At 44.7% G+C, this 18,589-nt stretch overlaps 1 protein-coding gene across 2 annotated transcripts in view; it reads left to right on the top strand.

The window, feature by feature from the left end:
* SH3YL1 (SH3 and SYLF domain containing 1) overlaps positions 1–18,589 on the top strand; it is an 83,943-nt gene continuing 65,354 nt past the window's right edge. The window contains exons 1-3 of one of the 2 annotated variants that reach the window (XM_075269120.1): positions 1–237; positions 14,887–14,997; positions 16,077–16,190. In XM_075269120.1, the coding sequence (XP_075125221.1) occupies position 237; positions 14,887–14,997; positions 16,077–16,190 (226 nt within the window). In that variant the 5' untranslated portion in view covers positions 1–236. The remainder of the gene's footprint in view (positions 238–14,886; positions 14,998–16,076; positions 16,191–18,589) is intronic. The other variant, XM_075269119.1, reaches the window with a different exon arrangement.

The following is an 18,589-nucleotide window of genomic DNA, read 5'->3' as shown; positions in this document are numbered from 1 at the left end:
ACGTCATCCTGCGGTGTCAGGGCCGCGAGCACGTGACCTGCCTCTTACGGGTCACATTTCACAGCATGTAAATTCGAGGGCCGCGTCACGTGCTTGGGGGCGGGGCTGTGGCAGGTGTCAGGCACGCCTCCCCTGAGCTCTCACCTGTACGCCGGGTGTGGCGCGGCATAGGAGGAAGCGGTGTGGAGGTGTGAGTGCTGCCCCCCCACAGACGAGAGAGTGCCCCTCAACAAGTGAGTACGTGCTGGGCTGTGGTGTCACTGGTGGTGGCCATTCATTAACCCTACAACTGTGATGTCTGGGAAAGCTGAGTGACCGGCACAACCTGTATGGTAACCCATATGTCTGTGGTTGTCACATCTGCCTATCCAGTATCACAGCATAACTAGGTACAGTGCCTTTCAGGACTATAGGAAAGCTGAGTGCCAGCCTCTGTATCATGTGACTGTGCTGGTTGTCACCCAGCTTTCCTAGAAGTAGATATAAGGGCTGATATAAATCCTTTATATGACTGGAGGGGAATGCTGGTTACTTTCCAAAAATCATTCTCCTCTTTGTTATTGGTCCATATCTCTGCAGCGCCACCTCTGGGGAGATTAAGCGTTACACATTGTCCATTCAACAGAGATGTAACATGAACTTCGTGGACCCCAATACAAAATCAGTAACGGGCCCCCCTATGTGTAATACTGGGGCGCGCTGCCCGACCTGCTACTTCTGTCAAGCTTCCTAGCTCTCCTAAATAGTGAGGGTCCTGGGGATTGGACCCCACCAACCACATATTATTCTGCTAGGAGTAACTGTAAAACAGCAAAAACAAAGGGATGCAGTTGCAGATCCAAGATCGTGTGAGCGTAGGGTCCCAACCCATTAACATCAACGTAATGATGGACTTCACACAGTACCGTGCAAATAAGTATCCGTTTATTCGTCACAAGTGCATATATGCTCTACCATTAGGGTTGAGCCAATCTTGAAATTTCAGGATCGTTTTTAAAATCCGATTTTCGATCATTTTCCATTCAATTCCGATCCCAATTCAGATCCAAATGCAGTGGGATTTTTTTTAATAATCGAAGATTGGATTTTAAAAACGATCCTATTCACTACACAGCATGGAGTCCAAAAATTGTTTCAATTTTTGGACTACACGCTGTGTAGTGATTTAAAAAAATCCCCCCTGCTGTCCGCTTACCTGCACAGATCTACTGCTGCTCCCCGTTCTTCTTGGTTCGGTCCGGTCTTGGTCTCTCCTTCACAGGCTTTAAAAGCGCCGCCACCTCCCTAGGCTAGTGTTAGAGATTATGGGAGTAGGCGGGGCTTGTTGTAGTTTAGGAGAGTGTGGGCGGGGAGACGTCTCCCCGCCCACACTCTCCTAAGCCACATCTCCCCTCCCAGTACCCGCCCACACCCTCCTAAGCCACAAGCCCCGCCTTCTCCCAGCATCTCTATAATACTAGTCTAGGGAGGCGCGGGGGGGGGGGGCACGGAGCGCTCTGAAGGCATGTGAGGGAGAGAGCATCGGACCAGCAGAGAGCAGCGGCAGCACTTCTGTGCAGGTGAGTTGAGCGAAGTTCACAAGTAGATAGATATTACTGTACATTGACTTGTCTAGTAGATAGTAAATGTACAGTAGTATCTATTCGCAAACTTGCCTCGTCATCCTCACAGCAGCGCAGCACACAGTGATTTACCACTCTTCTGCTTCATCCCTGTTTTACCGTATAGTCAGCTGAGTATACGGTAAAACAGGGACGAAGCAGAAGAGTGGCAGGCTGCGGTAAATCCATAGGAATGAATGGACGCAGCCGGCACGCAGGGGGTTAAGCAGCCGGCCGCTTCCATTCATTCCTATGGGTGCGAAGCTTTTCCCACAATGATTGGCCAGTAGCCAACCAATGTGGGAAATAAGTCTCGATCCCGCCCGAAAGTATCGGGATCGGAATTCCGATTGTGAAATTTACTCGATCACCGATCGGAATCCGAACTTTTCTGATCGCTTAACCCTATCTACCATATATGCTCTAGTGATGAATAAATGGATACTTATTTGCACGTTATGGTGTAAAATAGCTGAGAAAAGAGTAAACATAATATAGGATATCGTGAAACACTGGACCCTAAATCCAGGTTATGATGCAGCTAAAAAAAGCTGCCTGTCTATGACAAACACCCCATCACCCATAACACAAGCAGCTACTCAGAAGTAGATAGACTCTCCTTAGGCCCGCTTCACATCTGCACTTGGGAACCCCCCGAACGGAAACTTAATCCGCATAAAAAAGAAGTTACCTAAGGAAACCCGCAAACCCCATAGACTATAATGGGGTCCGTATGGTTTCCGCTCGAAAACAGTGGAGAGAAAAGTGCTGCTGGTGAATACGAGCGACGGAGAACAGGTGCAAGTGTGAACATAACCTAAGCTGTCTGAAATGTTAGTGACCGTTTCACCAGTAAGTTATGTAGGTTATTATTCTTCCACATGGTTGACAATCCTGGATCGTCTTGACATGCCATCTGCCAAATAATAAGATTAGGACTGATATTGAGGTGTCAGGGCGTCATGTGGTAGATCAGGTGTCTCTTGTCCATCCAGAGACTTGTGGCAACACAGATTTGTTCTAGTTTTCTGTCTCTGAGAATCAGAGTTGTTAAAGCCGTCCTGTCAAATGTTATCTGTAATAGTAAATCATCCCCGGAGGGGTTTCTTGTATCTTTGCTGTAATGAATATTCTGACTCTCAAAGTGAAGAGTTGTGCAAGTCAAACCTGTCTTCTAGTAACCTGCGGAGGCAGATATCTGGAAACTGTGGTTTCTGGTACGGCCAGAAAATTCAGCTGTGCTGTGTGAATCTCTTTGGCATCAGTTTTCTCTTCAGTTGATCCTCACATAGACATTCAGAAATGTGAAACGTCACATTGAATATTGTAATCTTGGATACAGTAACTGCGTACAATCCTCAAAAAAATATGGCTTTGAAGAAATGCAGATGTGGAAACGGAAGTTGATGGATCAACCCCATTGGTCAATTCATTATCATGATAATCACTTTTCTTACATGCGATGATAGTGATCTACTGGGTTGGAACAAACTTTGATTTGGAGGGATATTTTCTGTAAATCGTATTCAGGGATCTGGGCGACAACTCCTCAATGTGGTACCAAATCATCAGGTAAAAGACAAAATGATGGTAGAGGTTAAGGCAGGTAGAGTCCAAACACTATAGTAGGCAAGATGTGGCCAGAAGGCAAGCAGGATCAAAGTTCAAGAATACAGAACGAGAGAACACTCTAGCATGTTACAAGCAACTTAAGGTCCTTATGCTCAAGCACAAATTGGGGAGAAAGGGGAAGGACCCTTAAAGGGATCCCATTATTAAAATCACTTTTTTTTTTTTTCTTGATCACCCGTAGGAATATCCTTAAGAAAGGCTATTCTTCTCTTACCTTTAGATGTCTTCTCCGCGCTGCCGTTCGGTAGAAATCATGGTTTTCGTCGGTATGCAAATGAGTTCTCTCGCAGCACTGGGGGCGGGCCGCAGTGTTCACACAACACTGGGGGAGTCACCAATGCTGCGAGAGAACTCTCCAGTGCTGCCTCCATCTTCTTCTGGAACAGCCTCTCTGTCCGTCTTCTTCTGGAGCTGGGTTTATACTTCTAGGCCTCAGGCAGAGCTGACTGCTGTAAGTAAGTGGCCATTTTCTTGTGGCCTTTAGGCATGCGCAGTCGGCTCTACCCGAGGCCCAGAAGCTTGACCCCCCCCCCCCAGCGCCGGAAGAAGACACGTGAAGAGGCCATTCCTGAAGAAGAGGGAGAGTTCTCTCGTAGCAATGGGGCCTGCCCCCAGTTCTGCAAGAGAACTCATTTGCATACCGACGAAAACCGTGATTTATACCGAACGGCAGCGCAGAGAAGACATCTAAAGGTAGGAGAAGAATGCTGCTTCTACTACGGCTACTGCGCATGCGCCCAGGCCGTTTTTTTTTTTTTTTAGCAATGTCAGTTCGCAAGCGCCGGAGGAGGACGGGACCTGAGGACATCGCAGGAAGAGGAGGTGTGGATGAAGAAGACGGCTATTCACACATATGTGGGGCTCTATCAGCATGATTTTGCTGATAGAGCCCCTTTAATACTTCGGATGCTTCTTACACTCAGAGGATATACATGATGGCAGGATCAGACTACACAAGGTTTGATTGTAGTCTGTTACCTCGGAGTTGTATGGGTCTATACACGTATAAGAGCTGTAGAAACAAACTGGGAATGGAATTTCTAATTACATTTTTTTTCTTTTTTTATTGCATTTGAAATAAATTGTAGCAATACAAAGTTTGGTTGCAGTGGTGGATATAGCCTTTGCAGAGGATGAAATTCATAAATCACTGCCTTCCAGTAAATACTGTAGACATCTTGAAATGCTTTGTGCTGTTGCCAGCCTTATTCCAGGCATCTTTTGGTCACGCTGTTTCCTTCCATCTGACACTCCTTAAAATGTACAGATCAGTATGTGATCTATAGATAGTTACAGAAGAGAAACCAGTTCACCTTGTCTAACCAAGTTTCTGTGCATGACAAGCATTCACTACACAGATAGGGCTATGCTATATACAGTAACTTGTGGAGAAGTGAGGTACAGACACCTAGAGGATGTGAGTGGTAAATCAGATTAGTCAGAGGGTCCTGACTGCTGCGAACAGTATAAGCTCGGGGACAAGATTGAATTTTGTTTTTCCTCAAACTCTATGTTAAAAGGGTTTCATTAGTGTAATATAGAAAAACAATTTTATATACCCTATAAGGGTCATACTAGCGTCAGCTGACCTGACAGATGACCAGGACAACAGGAGGCGGACCATTACAACAATGGTTACATAATTATGGAACACGAGAGACTCCGTTAACTATTAATGAGTACATCGGGTGTGCGTTCTTCAAAACTGATACCAGTCGGACTGCATGCAGACGTGGACAAAATTGTTGGTCGCCCTCATTTAATGAAAGAAAAACCTACAATGGTCACAGAAATAGCTTGAAACTGACAAAATTAAAAATTGTTGACAAACCACAAAGCTTCTGGGAGAATGTCCTATGGACAGATGAGACCAAAATCAAACTTTTTGGCAAGGCACATCAGCTCTATATTCACAGACTGAGAAATGAAGCATATTCTGAAAAGAACCCTGTCCCTACTGTGACACATGGAGGAGGTTCTGTTATGTTCTGGGGCTGCTTTGCTGCATCTGGCACAGGGTGTCTTGAATCTGTGCAGGGTACAATGGAATCTCAAGACTATCAGAGAGAAGAGAAGTGTGCTGCCCAGTGTCTGAAAGCTCTGTCTCAGTTGCAGGTCATGGGTCTTGCAACAGGATTAATGACCCAACACACAGCTAAAAACACCCAAGAATGGCTAAAAGGAAAACATTGGACTATTCTGATGTGGCCTTCCATGAGCCCTGACCTAAATCCTATTGAGCATCTTTGGAAGGAGCTGAAACATGGCGTCTGGAAAAGGCAGCCTTCATACCCGAGACAACTGGAGCAGTTTGTCATGAGGAGGAGGCCAAAATATCTGCTGAGAGGGGCAGAAGTCTCATTGACAGTTACAGGAATCGTTAGGTTGCAGCGATTGCCTCAAAAGGTTGTGCAACAAAATATTAAGTTACTGAACCATCATTTCTGTCCAGGCCTGTTTCTTGAGGTTTATTTGTTAAAAAATTCTGTTGAAGCGAAAAGCAACGTCTGACTTTCTTTTTTTCACGTTCATAGAATTTTTATTTATCGTTACTTTTGTCAGATTCAGGTTAATTCTGTGACAACTGTGGGTTTTTCTTTCATTAATCGAGGGGTAACAACAATTTTGTCCGTATTTGTGTGTACAAATGATTCGTGTGGGCAGTGTGCGGCAAGCACACGGAGCCCATTATAGTCTATGGGGTCCGTGTGCTTTGACAGCACATCGCTTGCAATTGTGATTGTATTCCGTTTGGGGGACTCCATGCCCCAGCGCTGAGACAGCACTGGGGGCGGCCCCAATGCTGCGAGAGAACTCTCTCCAGTGCCGCCTCCTCTTCTTCAGTAGCATCATCTGCAGCCTCTTCTTCTGGCGCAGGTTTCCGAGTTCTAGGCCTTGGGCAGAGCAGACCCACAGGCCACGAGAAAATGGCCGCTTCCAATACTGTGCAAACGGTCATTTTCTCGTGGCCTGTGGGCATGCGTAGTCTGCTCTGACTAGGCCCGCCCCCAGTGCTGCAAAATAACTCATTTACATACCGACAAGAACCGGGATTGTAGGCGAACCGTGGCGCGGAGAAGACTGCGAAAGGTAGGAGACGAATAGCCTTTCTTAAGGCTATTCTGCCGTGGTACCTACAAAAAATTGTGTCTGCCTCATAGGATCCCTTTAAATTGTGTGTGAAAAGTTACTAATTCCTGCATCAAAATAAAGCGATTAAGTATTTTTAATCACATTACACAATTATTGATATTACTTAGTTTGTTGCATGGTTGCTTTCATAGGAATTCAATGACTAGAGCTTTATAGCTCCTGTCTATGGCTGTTAGCTATGTTGGGTTGAGTTAAAATAGGAGCTGGAGTTGCTGCTTTGCGTACCAAATCCAGAGCCCTGTTGGGAACATAATTTTTTTTATTTATTTTTTTAAAAAACATTTTTGCTTAAATAAGTCTGCACATTACGTTATAATTTTTGCATAGTGTTCCTAGATGCTCAGACAATAACATCTCGCAACCTTTGTGTTTCCATGCATGCATACAAATATCTGTACACATAGTACAGGAGTACGGAGTAAACGTTTCGCTCATTCTGACACTAGGTTCACACTAGCGTTCGATCTCCGTTCTGAGCTTTCTGTCTTCTGCATGCAGAAGATGGAAAGCTGTCAGACCGGGTCCGGCCGTGAGTGGCACTGAGCGTTTTATGCTCTCCGCCGTGAAACCGTTTTTTTTAAATCGGACACAGAGTACTGCATGTCTGACTCTGTGTCCGATTTAAAAAAAAAAAAAAAAAAAAAAAACAGTTTCATGGCGGAGACGGCCGGACAGCTTTCCGTCTCCTGCCTCTGTTTTGTGCAGGAAACGGAAACCTGCAGAACAGAGACCGGGCGCAGATGTGAATGAGCCCTTAACGTAAACTCGTTCAGAGTGAGCGGCGTTAAAACAGATCCCATTGGTTTCAATAGGGAGCGCGTGTATGCCGGCACCCATAGAAATCAATGGGATCTGTTTCAACGCCGCTCACTCTGAACGAGTTCGGAATGAGCAGAGCGTTTACTCCGTATGAAGGCTCCACGGAGTAACGCCGGGCGTGTATTACAGCCGTACACGCTGGCGCTACGGCAGGCTGCCGAACACTTCCCATTCACTTCAATGGGAGCGCTCGTAACGCCGCCGTTACGAGCGCTCCCATTGAAGTGAATGGGAAGTGTTCGGCAGCCTGCCGTAGCGCCGGCGTGTACGGCTGTAATACACGCCCGGCGTTACTCCGTGTGAATGCTCCCTTAAAGTCATGCGGTACCACAAATCAAGATTTCCTGTATGTGATATAATTTCTAAGCTGTGTCTATAGGACTGTACAAGAGCTGTTGTGTTATCACCCCCATTGATATAAACCCCATGACCCGGTTTTAGAAAATTCCGATTAAAAGCTTACAATGAATTAGATTCATTTTATCCATGTTTGTACAGCGAGATCATGCTGCTGTCACCATCTTCACACATTTCACGGATTGCTAAGATGCATGTCTCCATGGCCTGCGATGTGACTTCGCACAAAATGCTATGGCAATGATAAGATCACAAGTTAACCCAATAGGAACTGAGATTTTGACCATTGTAGTAGCATGGTTGTTAAAGGCTTGCACCCAGTACACCATGTCAGAAGAGTCAGTGATTTCTACAAATAAGTTAGTAACTTTGATTGACTTTGAAGAACAATTTACATTTTTTCCCCAAAAAATAATAATCCCAAAATGTTGTTTATTTGCAAAAGTTTTGACACTCACAGAAATGACAGGTTTTATTCATTTTTATTTGGGATAAAGCAGTTATGAACAAGAGTTAAACCTAAAGGGGTTTACTGGAACTTAACCCCTTCCCACTGACGGCATATTTCAATTTTCGTTTTTGACTCCCCTCCTTCTAAACCCTATAACTTTTTTATTTCTCCACTCTCAGAGCCATATGACGTCTTAATCTTTGTGGGACAAATTGCTCTTCATGATGCCTCCATTAATTGTTCTGTATAATGTGCTGGGAAGCTGGAAAAAAATTCAGAATGGGGGGGGGGATTTGAGGAAGAAATGCATTTGTGCGACTTTCTTACGGGCTTCGGTTTTACGGCGTTCACTATGCAGCCAAAATTACATGTCCCCTGTATTCTGTGTTTCAGTACGATTCCGAGGATACCAAATTTATTTGGTTTTATTTACATTTTGACCCCTTAAAAAAAATCCAAAACTGTGTTAAAATAATTTTTTTCTAAAAGTCGCTATATTCTGACACCCATAACTTTTTTTTTTTATACGTCCGTGTACGGGGATGCATAGGGCGTCTTTTTTTGCGGGGCCGGGTGTACTTTTCAGTTCTACCATTTTGGAAATGCTATTGCTTTGATCACTTTTTGTTAAAATTTTTATCAGAAGCAGAACAGTGCAAAGGCGACGATTTGGCACTTTTGACTCTTTTTTTTTTTTTTTTTTTTTTTCCTGCTACGGCGTTTACTGTACAGAAAAAATATTTTTATAGATTTGTAGAGCAGGTGTTTTCGGACACAGGGATACCTAACATGTACGTGTTTCACAGTATTTAACTACTTTTATATGAACGGAAAGGGGGTGATTTGAATTTTTAATACTTTTTAATTCTTTTATATATATTTCTTTAAGTTTTTATTTTTTTGCATTTATTTCATCCCCTAGGGGTCTTGAAACCCAGAGGGTCTGATCACTAATGCAATGCATTACAATGCTAATGCATTGTAATATATTGCAAAAAATCGTCATTTCTTTTGCAGGCTGCATAGAGCAGCCTGCAAAAGAATATCACTGCAGACCGGCCAGGGAGCCTTTACAAGGCTCCCGGCTGTCATGCCAATGTAACGTCGGCCCTGGAACATGCTCCAGGCGCCGGCAATCACCGGAAAAATGGCGGCACCCATGCGTCGCTGGGAAAATGGCACCTCGGTCAGCTTTGACTGAGGCTCCGGAGGGGTTAATGCCTCCGATCGGTCCGGGCACCAACTGGAGGCATTAGTGCTGGGTGTCTACTGTGTAAAACAATAGACACCCGGCAGCTATGGCGGCCGCCCGACTCCCGGGCGGCTGCCATAGTTAAACACCTGGCGTCCACTGTAGTATTACTGAGGAAGTTGGGAAGGAGTTAGAGAGTCTATCATTGGAATTTTTTTTAATTTTAACTAAACCTATCTTTATGTAGCCTATAGAAAGGCTATTGTAGGCATACCTTTTCTTTCAATTATGTTGCTGGTGTTTTCATGAAAAATACTGTTTCTTCTTATGAAAATTAGTCTTAACGGAATACAGAGGGCGTTTCCACTGTACGCCGAGCACCCCCGCGTCATCTGTGGAAACGCCCTCTGTGTTCCGTTAACTCTACCGTATTTTCCGGACTATAAGGCGCACATAAAAACCTACGATTTCCTCAGAAATCGTAAGTGCGGCTTATAGTCCGGTGCGGCTTATATATGGATGGAAGCGGCGGCAAAGTCTGCGTGCCGCTTCGATACATACATAAAAGGCACCGTAAGGGTGCATTCACACTACAGAACGCTGGCGTGTAATCACAGCCGTACACGCCGGCGTTACAGGAGGGCTGCCGGACACTTCCTATTCATTTCTATGGGAGCCGGCATGCGAGCGCTTCCCATAGAAATGAATGGACAGACACTTCCCATTCATTTCTATGGGAGCCGGCATGCGAGCGCTCCCCATAGAAATGAATGGAAAAAAGCAGTCCATTCATTTCTATGGGGAGCGCTCGCATGCCGGCTCTCATAGAAATGAATGGGAAGTGTCCGGCAGCCCTGCTGTCACGCCGGCCTGAAACAGAACATGAAACTTACCCAGTGGTGCAGGGCGGGCGGGCGGGCATTCAGGCCTCCTCTTCCTCTGATGTTCCGTCCTTCTCCTCCGGCGCTCGCTGATAATGGCCGGGGCGCATGCGCAATATAATGCTTCTACTACGGCTACTGCGCATGCGCCCAGGCCATTCTCAGTTAGCGAGAGGCGGAGGAGGAGGACGGAACATCGGAGGAAGAGGAGGCCTGAATGCCCGCCCACCCTGCGCCGCTCGGTAAGTTTCACATTCTGTTTCAGGCTTTTATTTTAAAGGGGGGGGGGGGGGGTAGTTTAATCTAACTTTTATGGTTGGGCTCTATCAGCATGATTTTGCTGATAGAGCCTCTCCTCGCCTGCCGAGCGCTTCCAATAGAAGCGGCTGGCACGCGGGGGGTTAAGCGGCCGCTGGCAAAGTCTGCCTGCCGGCGCTTTCAATAACATATAATGCGCACCGGACTGCGGCTTATAGTCCGGTGCGCCTTATATATGAACCGAGACGGACTATAAGGCGCTCATGGGCAATGCGGCTTATAGTCCAGTGCGCCTTATAGTCCGTAAAATACGGTAATTTTCATAAGAAGAAACCGTCTTTTTCATGAAAACACTGGCAGCATAATTGAAACTAAAAGGATGCCCACAATAGCCTTTCTAAAGGCTACATGAAGATGGCTTTAGTTAAAATTAAAAAATCCCAATGATAGACTCTTTAGATATGGGTGACCTATGCTTATCAATGTCGGATCGGTGGGGGCCTTACACCAGGAACTCCTAGCCATTCCCCATCTTTCTGTTTAAAGTGACAGTGGAGCTCGCGTGAGCCAGGACTGCGGAGTCTGTCGAGGCCAGTTTTGGGTGAAGTTGTAAAAAAGTTAGTGACTCTGGTTGCAAATTAAAATGATTAATTTTAATTATACCATACAATTATTGGATGTTGTATAAATTGATTCATATTTTGTTACATATTTACCGTTGTAAGAATTTAATCACTAGCTTTAACTTGAGTTGGAGATTTAGGGGGTGTTCACACTAATGCCGCTAAATGTCTTCTCTGCCCCGCCGCACACAGTAGAAATCCCAGTTTTTGTCAGTATGCAAATGAGTTATCTTGTAGCACTGGGGGCAGTCCTCAGCACTGGGGGCGTCCCCAATGCTGCGAGAGAACTCTCCAGCGCCGCCTCCGTCTTCTTCAGGAACGGGTCTTTTTCGCATCTTCTTCCAGGGGTTGGCTTCAAACTTCTAGGCCTCGGGCAGCCGACTGCGCATGCCTGCTAGCCACAAGAAAATGGTCGCTTACAATACTGTGTAAGTGGCCATTTTCTTGTGGCCGACAGGCATGCGCAGTTGGCTTTGCCCAGGGCCTAGAAGTTTGAAGCTAACCCCCGTAAGAAGACGCGTGAAGAGCCTGTTCCTGAAGAAGATGGCGGCGGCGCTGGAGAGTTTTCTCGCAGCCATGGGGATGCCCCCAGTGCTGTTTGAGTTCTGAGGACCGCCCCCCAGTGCTGCAAGAAAACTCATTTGCATACCAGCGAAAACCAGGATTTCTATGGAACGGCGGCGCAGAGGACCTCTAAAGGTAGGAGAAGAATAGCCTTTCTTAAGGCTATTCCTACATGTTAGCGAAATAAAATTTGATTTTAATGGTAGAATCCTTTTAATGGATCTGTTGTGAGACCAGACCGTCACATAGCAGCTGTTCTAAATAAACTCCTAGGTAATAGGCGACATGTCAGAGCATTGTTTGTGACAATAAGCAGGGCTCTAAGCTTTCTTGCCAGTTCTACGTTCATACTTTTATAGCATCGGCGTACAACTTCTAATGCAAGACATAAAAAAAAAAAAATATATTAAAAAAATGTATCGTTTCTGAACAACTTAAGACTTGTTATAATTTAACCTCTGGCTATTGGTGTATAGAATAGAGTGCCATGTTATCTAATGCAGTTTGGCGATCATTGCGCTAGGAAAATGTGTGTTAGTCACCATGCAAATCGCTTTGTCTTGACGCACTTGTCTTATAAGCCTCCAAATTAAACAGTTAGTCAATTTTTCCTGATAGACTTGTCTGCTGACTCACTCCCTTACTCAATACCACCTTCTTATCAGCAACCAATCCTGAAAATGAGAGTTGTTCCCGGCGGAGCAGTCACTAATCACTCCATTCGGAACCTATCAATTCAGCAAATCCTCTTGACAGAAATTATTTGCCTATTGCATTCTACCTTGTCTCTTTCCTGAGCTTCAGCTGAATACCTAATGTACAATTATGGATATTTAGGTTACTTTATTAAATCCTTCTCACAGCAGACGCACTTTATTAAAGATATGCTTGCTAGATCGTGTGAGACATCAAGGGATTGAGTAAAGTGTAAGTAAACTTATATAGATATATATATATAATTTATAATCAATAGTGCAGGTGAAGAGAACAAATTTTGCAATATGCTATCCTACTAATATTATAAACGTGAAGGTTTGTTCCTCAATCACACAAAAAACGGCTGAACGGATTTGAATGAAATTTGGCACATAGATCGTATTTTCGATTAAAACATAGGCTACTTTTTATCCCGGTAAATGACATGGCTTCACGACCATTATGAATTAATGTTCACATACTATATTACACTGCTCTTCTGTAAGCTTCTGAGAAAGCCAGGGCTGTTATCTCTTTGTGTAAATACACGCTAACCCTCAGTGTACATGCATTTGCATATTATCTGATCTGGTCCAGGCACTGCTCACAAACTGACATGGGAAAACACCTTCAATCCACATTGTCAGTTTTCTAATATTAAACATGCCTGGAAAAAGAAAATCTAATTTGTTGCAAACAAGGAGAGCTACGAAGTTAGCCAGAAGTCACAGAGTTGTCCTCAGCGGAGCTGAGGGGGATAATCAACACCAACAACACACTCATTATATGGCGTCCCAGCGAGCTGCTGAGATGCCGGAACAATCACACTCAGTGCAAGAAGCAAGTTCAGCGGCGGGCCAGCTTGAGAGCTGCCAAAATGCCAGAGCATGCGGATCATCAGCGCCAACAACATGCTCATTATAAGGCGTCCCAGCAAGGTGCTGAGATGCCGGAACAATCACGGGTACAGCTCGAGGAATGAGTTCAGCAGCAGGCAGACTTGACAGCTGCCAAAACACCGGAGCAGGCGGATCATCAACGCCAACAACCCGCTCATTATTTGACATTACAGGGAGGTGCTGAGATACCGGAACAATCACGGGCACAGCGCGAAGTACCGTGCGCTGTATAGTGAGCCCGGGGAGGAACCGGTCTCAGAGCACAGCGCTATTGGTGCTGCTGTGCAGAAGGACGTTCCTGACAGACTGTCAGAAACGCCCTTCTGACGATGAAGAGCTACGGTACCGGGACTGATATCTCTTCACCAGGGGCACAGATCGTGAAAGCCGACAGCGCGCTGAATTCAGCACACTGTCGTCTTTCCTGCAGTATATAGAACTGCCTGTGCCCCAAACCATGAAAGAGCATTTCACCACCTCCAACAATTCCAGATATTTAATAGCTCATGTTCTACTGATTCTGGCACAGTTGGAATATTTTCCCTAGCCCCCACCATTCCCGAGCAATCAATGCTGATTCCTCATATGTTGCTTAGTCTCTGTACTGTCAGGAGGGCGGTATCAGGCAGGAGCAAACAAGGGGTTTGATACTGAGCTCTGACACTGGTTGCCTCTGATTGAATCTTTGCTAACTAGAGATGAGCAAACACTTTTTGAAACAGCCGTTTCGAATAGCACGTTCTCATAAAAATGAATGGATGTAGCCGGCACGCGGGGGGTTAAGCTGCCGGCAAAGTCTGCATGCCGGCTGCGTCCATTCATTTCTATGGGAGCATGCTATTCGAAGCCGCTGTTTCGAATAGTGTTCGCTCATCTCTAGTCCTAACTAAACTGCCCTTATTGTTCATGAATGGTGGAGGTTAGAGAGAAAATTCCAACTGTGCTGGAATCAGTGGAGCAGTGCCTACTAATAGATGCTAAGAACTTGGTGAAAGTGACGAAAGCTCCTCTTTATTTAAAAAGAAATTTTTTTTTTTATTATTTTTTTTTCAGTATAGATTACTAGTACATCTTGCCCTGCATAAAATGTCTTATGTGATACCATGTGTGGTGTCAAAATACGGCAAATTCAAGATTTTTTTTTTTTTCTTTCAAAATTTTGTATTTTTTTTTTTTTTTAAGAGGTACAACATAAAAACAACAATATAAATTTAGTATCCCCCCCAATGGTACCAACTCATAGAAAACAGGTGACAAGTCGTTTTAGCTGCACAGTACCACATGAAAGCAAAGCCTGTAAGAAATTCGCACAGATTTTCTTATTCCACTCTATTCTAAATTTGTTTCTAGCTTCTCAGTACATCATCCTAAATATTAAATGGTACCATTACAAAGAAGAATTTGACCCAGAAAAATAAAGCCCCCATATACCACTGTGAACGAAAAAGTTTTTTAAAAAAGTTACGGCTTTTGGAAGGAGCTAAGTATATAGTGAAATAATCCTACTGTGTATTCCTTCTGGTAAATCCCAAAATATCCTGAAATTTCCAAGAAATCGCCAATCTGACCATGAAAACAGTGTGAATTAGTCGCTCTTTGACATGTGACTTGCTCTCTAGAGAAGCAAGGCGTTCTGGTAAGTTGTCATATTATCTTTTCGGTGCATATCAAAATAATGAATGGGGTTAGCTCTGCTTCACTATGTTCCAGGAACATGATCTGCTTCCACCCTACCAAATTATTGTGCATTATATTTACAGTGAATAATCCAATCCCTTCCAACCTGAAGTCCGAAGCCAAAAAAGCTGCAAAAATTCTGAGAGAATTCACTGAAATCAGTTCTAGAACTGGACCAGATAAGATTATTCCAGGTATGACTTATACTTCTCACTTATCTCGCAGACCATACTGTTCACTGCATGTGTACAACTGAGCGATACCATACAAAGTTTTTTTTTTGGAACTTGCCGTATATACTTGAGTATAAGCCGACCTGAATATAATCCGAGGCCCCTAATTTTACCCCAAAAACCTGGGAAAACTTATTGACTCGAGTATAAGCCGAGGGGGGGAAATGCAGCAGCTACTGGAAAATTTCAAAAATTAAAATGGTTGGAGTTTTTGGGTGCAGTAGATGCTGGGTGCTGGGGAAGGGGTGTTTTGGTTGTCTGTCTGCCCCTTCCCTGAGTTTAAGAACTGTTTTGTTCCCCCCCCCCCCCCCACCTCCTCTTGGAATTCAGTCTGGCTGTATATATGGTATCTGCAGTGCTCTTATTAACCCCTTCCTGACGGTACAGGAGCACTGCAGATCCCCTATATTCAGTAGACCGGGCACTTTCAGACACAGGGACACCTAATGTGTTTGTGGTTCACAGTCATTTTCTACTTTTGTATGTACTCTAGGGATAGGAGGGATTTAGAACTTTTTTTTTTTTTTTTTAAACCTTTTTTTCCACTATTTTATGGGAGATTCTATACATTGATATTGCGGCTGGTCATAGACCTCCCCCACCCCTCCTAAATTTTTTTTTTTGCTGACTCAAGTATAAGCCGAGGGGGATTTTTCAGTACCAAAACTGTGCTGAAAAATTTGGCTTATACTCGAGTATATACAGTACATAATAGAGGTTACTACGAGTTCTATGGATGAAACCCCCAAAAATTTCTGATCTGATTTCATGGAGCAAAGTAGGACTTGTTCTAGATCTGAATGGAGCATTGGAGCCCCTCAGTGCTACACTCAGTTTTGTGCATAGGGCCTAAGTGGCAAGAGTCTTGCTTCCACTAATCTAATATTTATGGCCTATCTTAAGGAAAGTTGAATAATTTAACCCCTTTAATGCAATAATAGTATTAATACTGTAACACTGTTAAATAGCTACAGTAGTATACACAATATAAATGTATATGTATTGTAGGATTATTAATCCCTAGTTCTGATTCTTTGCAGCTCATGTCATTGCCAAAGCACAAGGCCTTGCTATTTTATCTGTTATCAAAGCAGGTTTCTTGGTGACTGCTCGAGGAGGAAGTGGCATAGTAGTGGCTCGTCTTCCAGATGGACGTGAGTATTCCTTAAAGCTGTTGATGACCCTTCTTTCACTCCGTGCCCCCACCTCCCCTTTGATCTGTCTCAACATGCATATCTTTAATGTGTAATGAACTTACCGCTCGTACTGCAATCTCTGGACTCCGAGGACAGCGTGACAGGTTTTTGCTGCAGTATTTTGAGCCAATGCCAGGAATGGATTTGGAAGGTAGAAGTATAAGAACTTCCTTTTGAAGCCATTCTTGGCTTTGGCTCAAAAAACCTCAGCGAAATCTCCAACAAAAAAAAGCTGCGTTTCTGCAACATGGGACCTTAGCCTCAATCAGTTTCTGCTAATCCCCACCTTCTATAGACTTATAATGTAGCGAGAACATGACATTTCAGTAGGCTTCACTTTAGAGCAAGACTGATTTAGCTGAGATTTTAGCATGAATGTCCATTTAAAGGGATCCTATCATTGGATACGCTTTCTTTTCTGACTAATACGTAGGAATAGCCTTAAGAAAGTCTATTCTTCTCCTACCATTAGATGTCTTCTCTGCGCCGCCGCTCAGTAGAAATCCGGGTTTTCTTTGGTATGCAAATGAGTTCTCTCACAGCACTGGGGAAGGGCCCCAGCCCTAATACAGCACTGGGGGCATCCCCAATGCTGCGAGAGAAATCTCCAGCGCCACCTCCATCTTCTTCTGAAACGGCCTCTCTCTGCGTCTTCTTCTGTCCTGGTTTCAATCTTCTAGGCCTTGGGCAGAGCCGACTGCGCATGCCAGCGGCCACAAGAAAATGGCCGCTTATACAGCTTACTGAGTAAGCGGCCATTTTTGTTGTGGTCATGGGCATGCGCAGTCGACTCGGCCCGAGGCCTAGAAGACTGAAACCCAAGACGGAAGAAGACGCAGAGAGAGACCGCTCCTGAAGAAGATGGAGGCGTTGCTGGACGCCCCCAGTGCTGCGAGAGAACTCATTTGCATATCGAAGAAAACCCGGATTTCTACTGAGCGACAGCGCGGAGAAGACATCTAAAGGTAGGAGAAGAATAGCCTATCCAATGATAGGATCCCTTTAAGAGGGTAGAAGAGCCTGATAAATGGGGAAACTAGGACTTTTTTTCATAACCTAGATCAAAGTTTATTATATTCACTGGTTTTAATAATTTATGCAAAGTTGGAAAGTAAATACCCATTCAGTAAAACTAATTAGAAATGTTTATTTTGGGTGGATTCTCCCTTTTAAATAAAAATTAAACATAGAATTTGTTTCAGTTCCTTATCAATTTGTTGCTTTTTTGGTGGTGAATAGAAAACAGTAATTGTTTACTTTGAAATCCCGATCTGACCTTATGTTGGCCATGGAGCACATGAGCTTGTTACAGTGTATATGTGTAAAGTGGCATTCACCTAGAGTCCTGTGCAAGTAAGAGATTTGAGCTTTTCCTGATAAGTTGTAACAAACTTATAATTCAAGGGTACCTGAGTTGTGATGAAAAGTTGAAATATGTGCAGGGTCGTGGCTGTTGAAGACTTCTTAGGGTGAATTCACACTGAGTAAACGCTAGCTTATTCTGAACGTAAAACACGTTCAGAATAAGCGGCGTCTAAAGCAGCTCCATTCATTTCTATGGGAGCGGGGATACGAGCGCTCCCCATAGAAATGAATGGGCTGCTTCTTTCACTCCGTGCAGTCCCATTGAAGTGAATGGGGAGTGCCGGTGTGTACGCTCCGGCATGAGCAGAGCTTGCCGTATACGCCGGCACTCCCCATTCACTTCAATGGGACTGCACGGAGTGAAAGAAGCAGCCCATTCATTTCTATGGGGAGCGCTCGTATCCCCGCTCCCATAGAAATGAATGGAGCTGCTTTAGACGCCGCTTATTCTGAACGTGTTTTACGTTCAGAATAAGCTAGCGTTTACTCAGTGTGAATGCACCCTTAGGGTGCATGCACACTGAGTAACGCCGGGCGTGTATGAGAGCCGTACACGCCGGCGTTACAGCAGGGCTGCCGAACACTTCCCATTCACTTCAATGGGAGCGCTCGTAAACGCCGCTGTTACGAGCGCTCCCATTGAAGTGAATGGGAAGTGTTCGGCAGTCTGCCGTAATGCCGGCGTGTACGGCTCTCATACACGCCCGGCGTTACGTAGTCTGCATGCACCCTTAGGGTGCATTCACACTGAGTAAACGCTAGCTTATTCTGAACGTAAAACACGTTCAGAATAAGCGGCGTCTAAAGCAGCTCCATTCATTTCTATGGGAGCCGGGATACGAGCGCTCCCCATAGAAATGAATGGGCTGCTTCTTTCACTCCGTGCAGTCCCATTGAAGTGAATGGGGAGTGCCGGCGTGTACGCTCCGGCATGAGCAGAGCTTGCCGTATACGCCGGCACTCCCCATTCACTTCAATGGGACTGCACGGAG

Source organism: Leptodactylus fuscus, chromosome 3 (assembly GCF_031893055.1).
Source record: "Leptodactylus fuscus isolate aLepFus1 chromosome 3, aLepFus1.hap2, whole genome shotgun sequence".
Classification (NCBI taxonomy): Eukaryota; Metazoa; Chordata; class Amphibia; order Anura; family Leptodactylidae; genus Leptodactylus; species Leptodactylus fuscus.
Note: the sequence above shows the minus strand (reverse complement) of the source record. Positions and strands in the feature narration are given on the sequence as shown.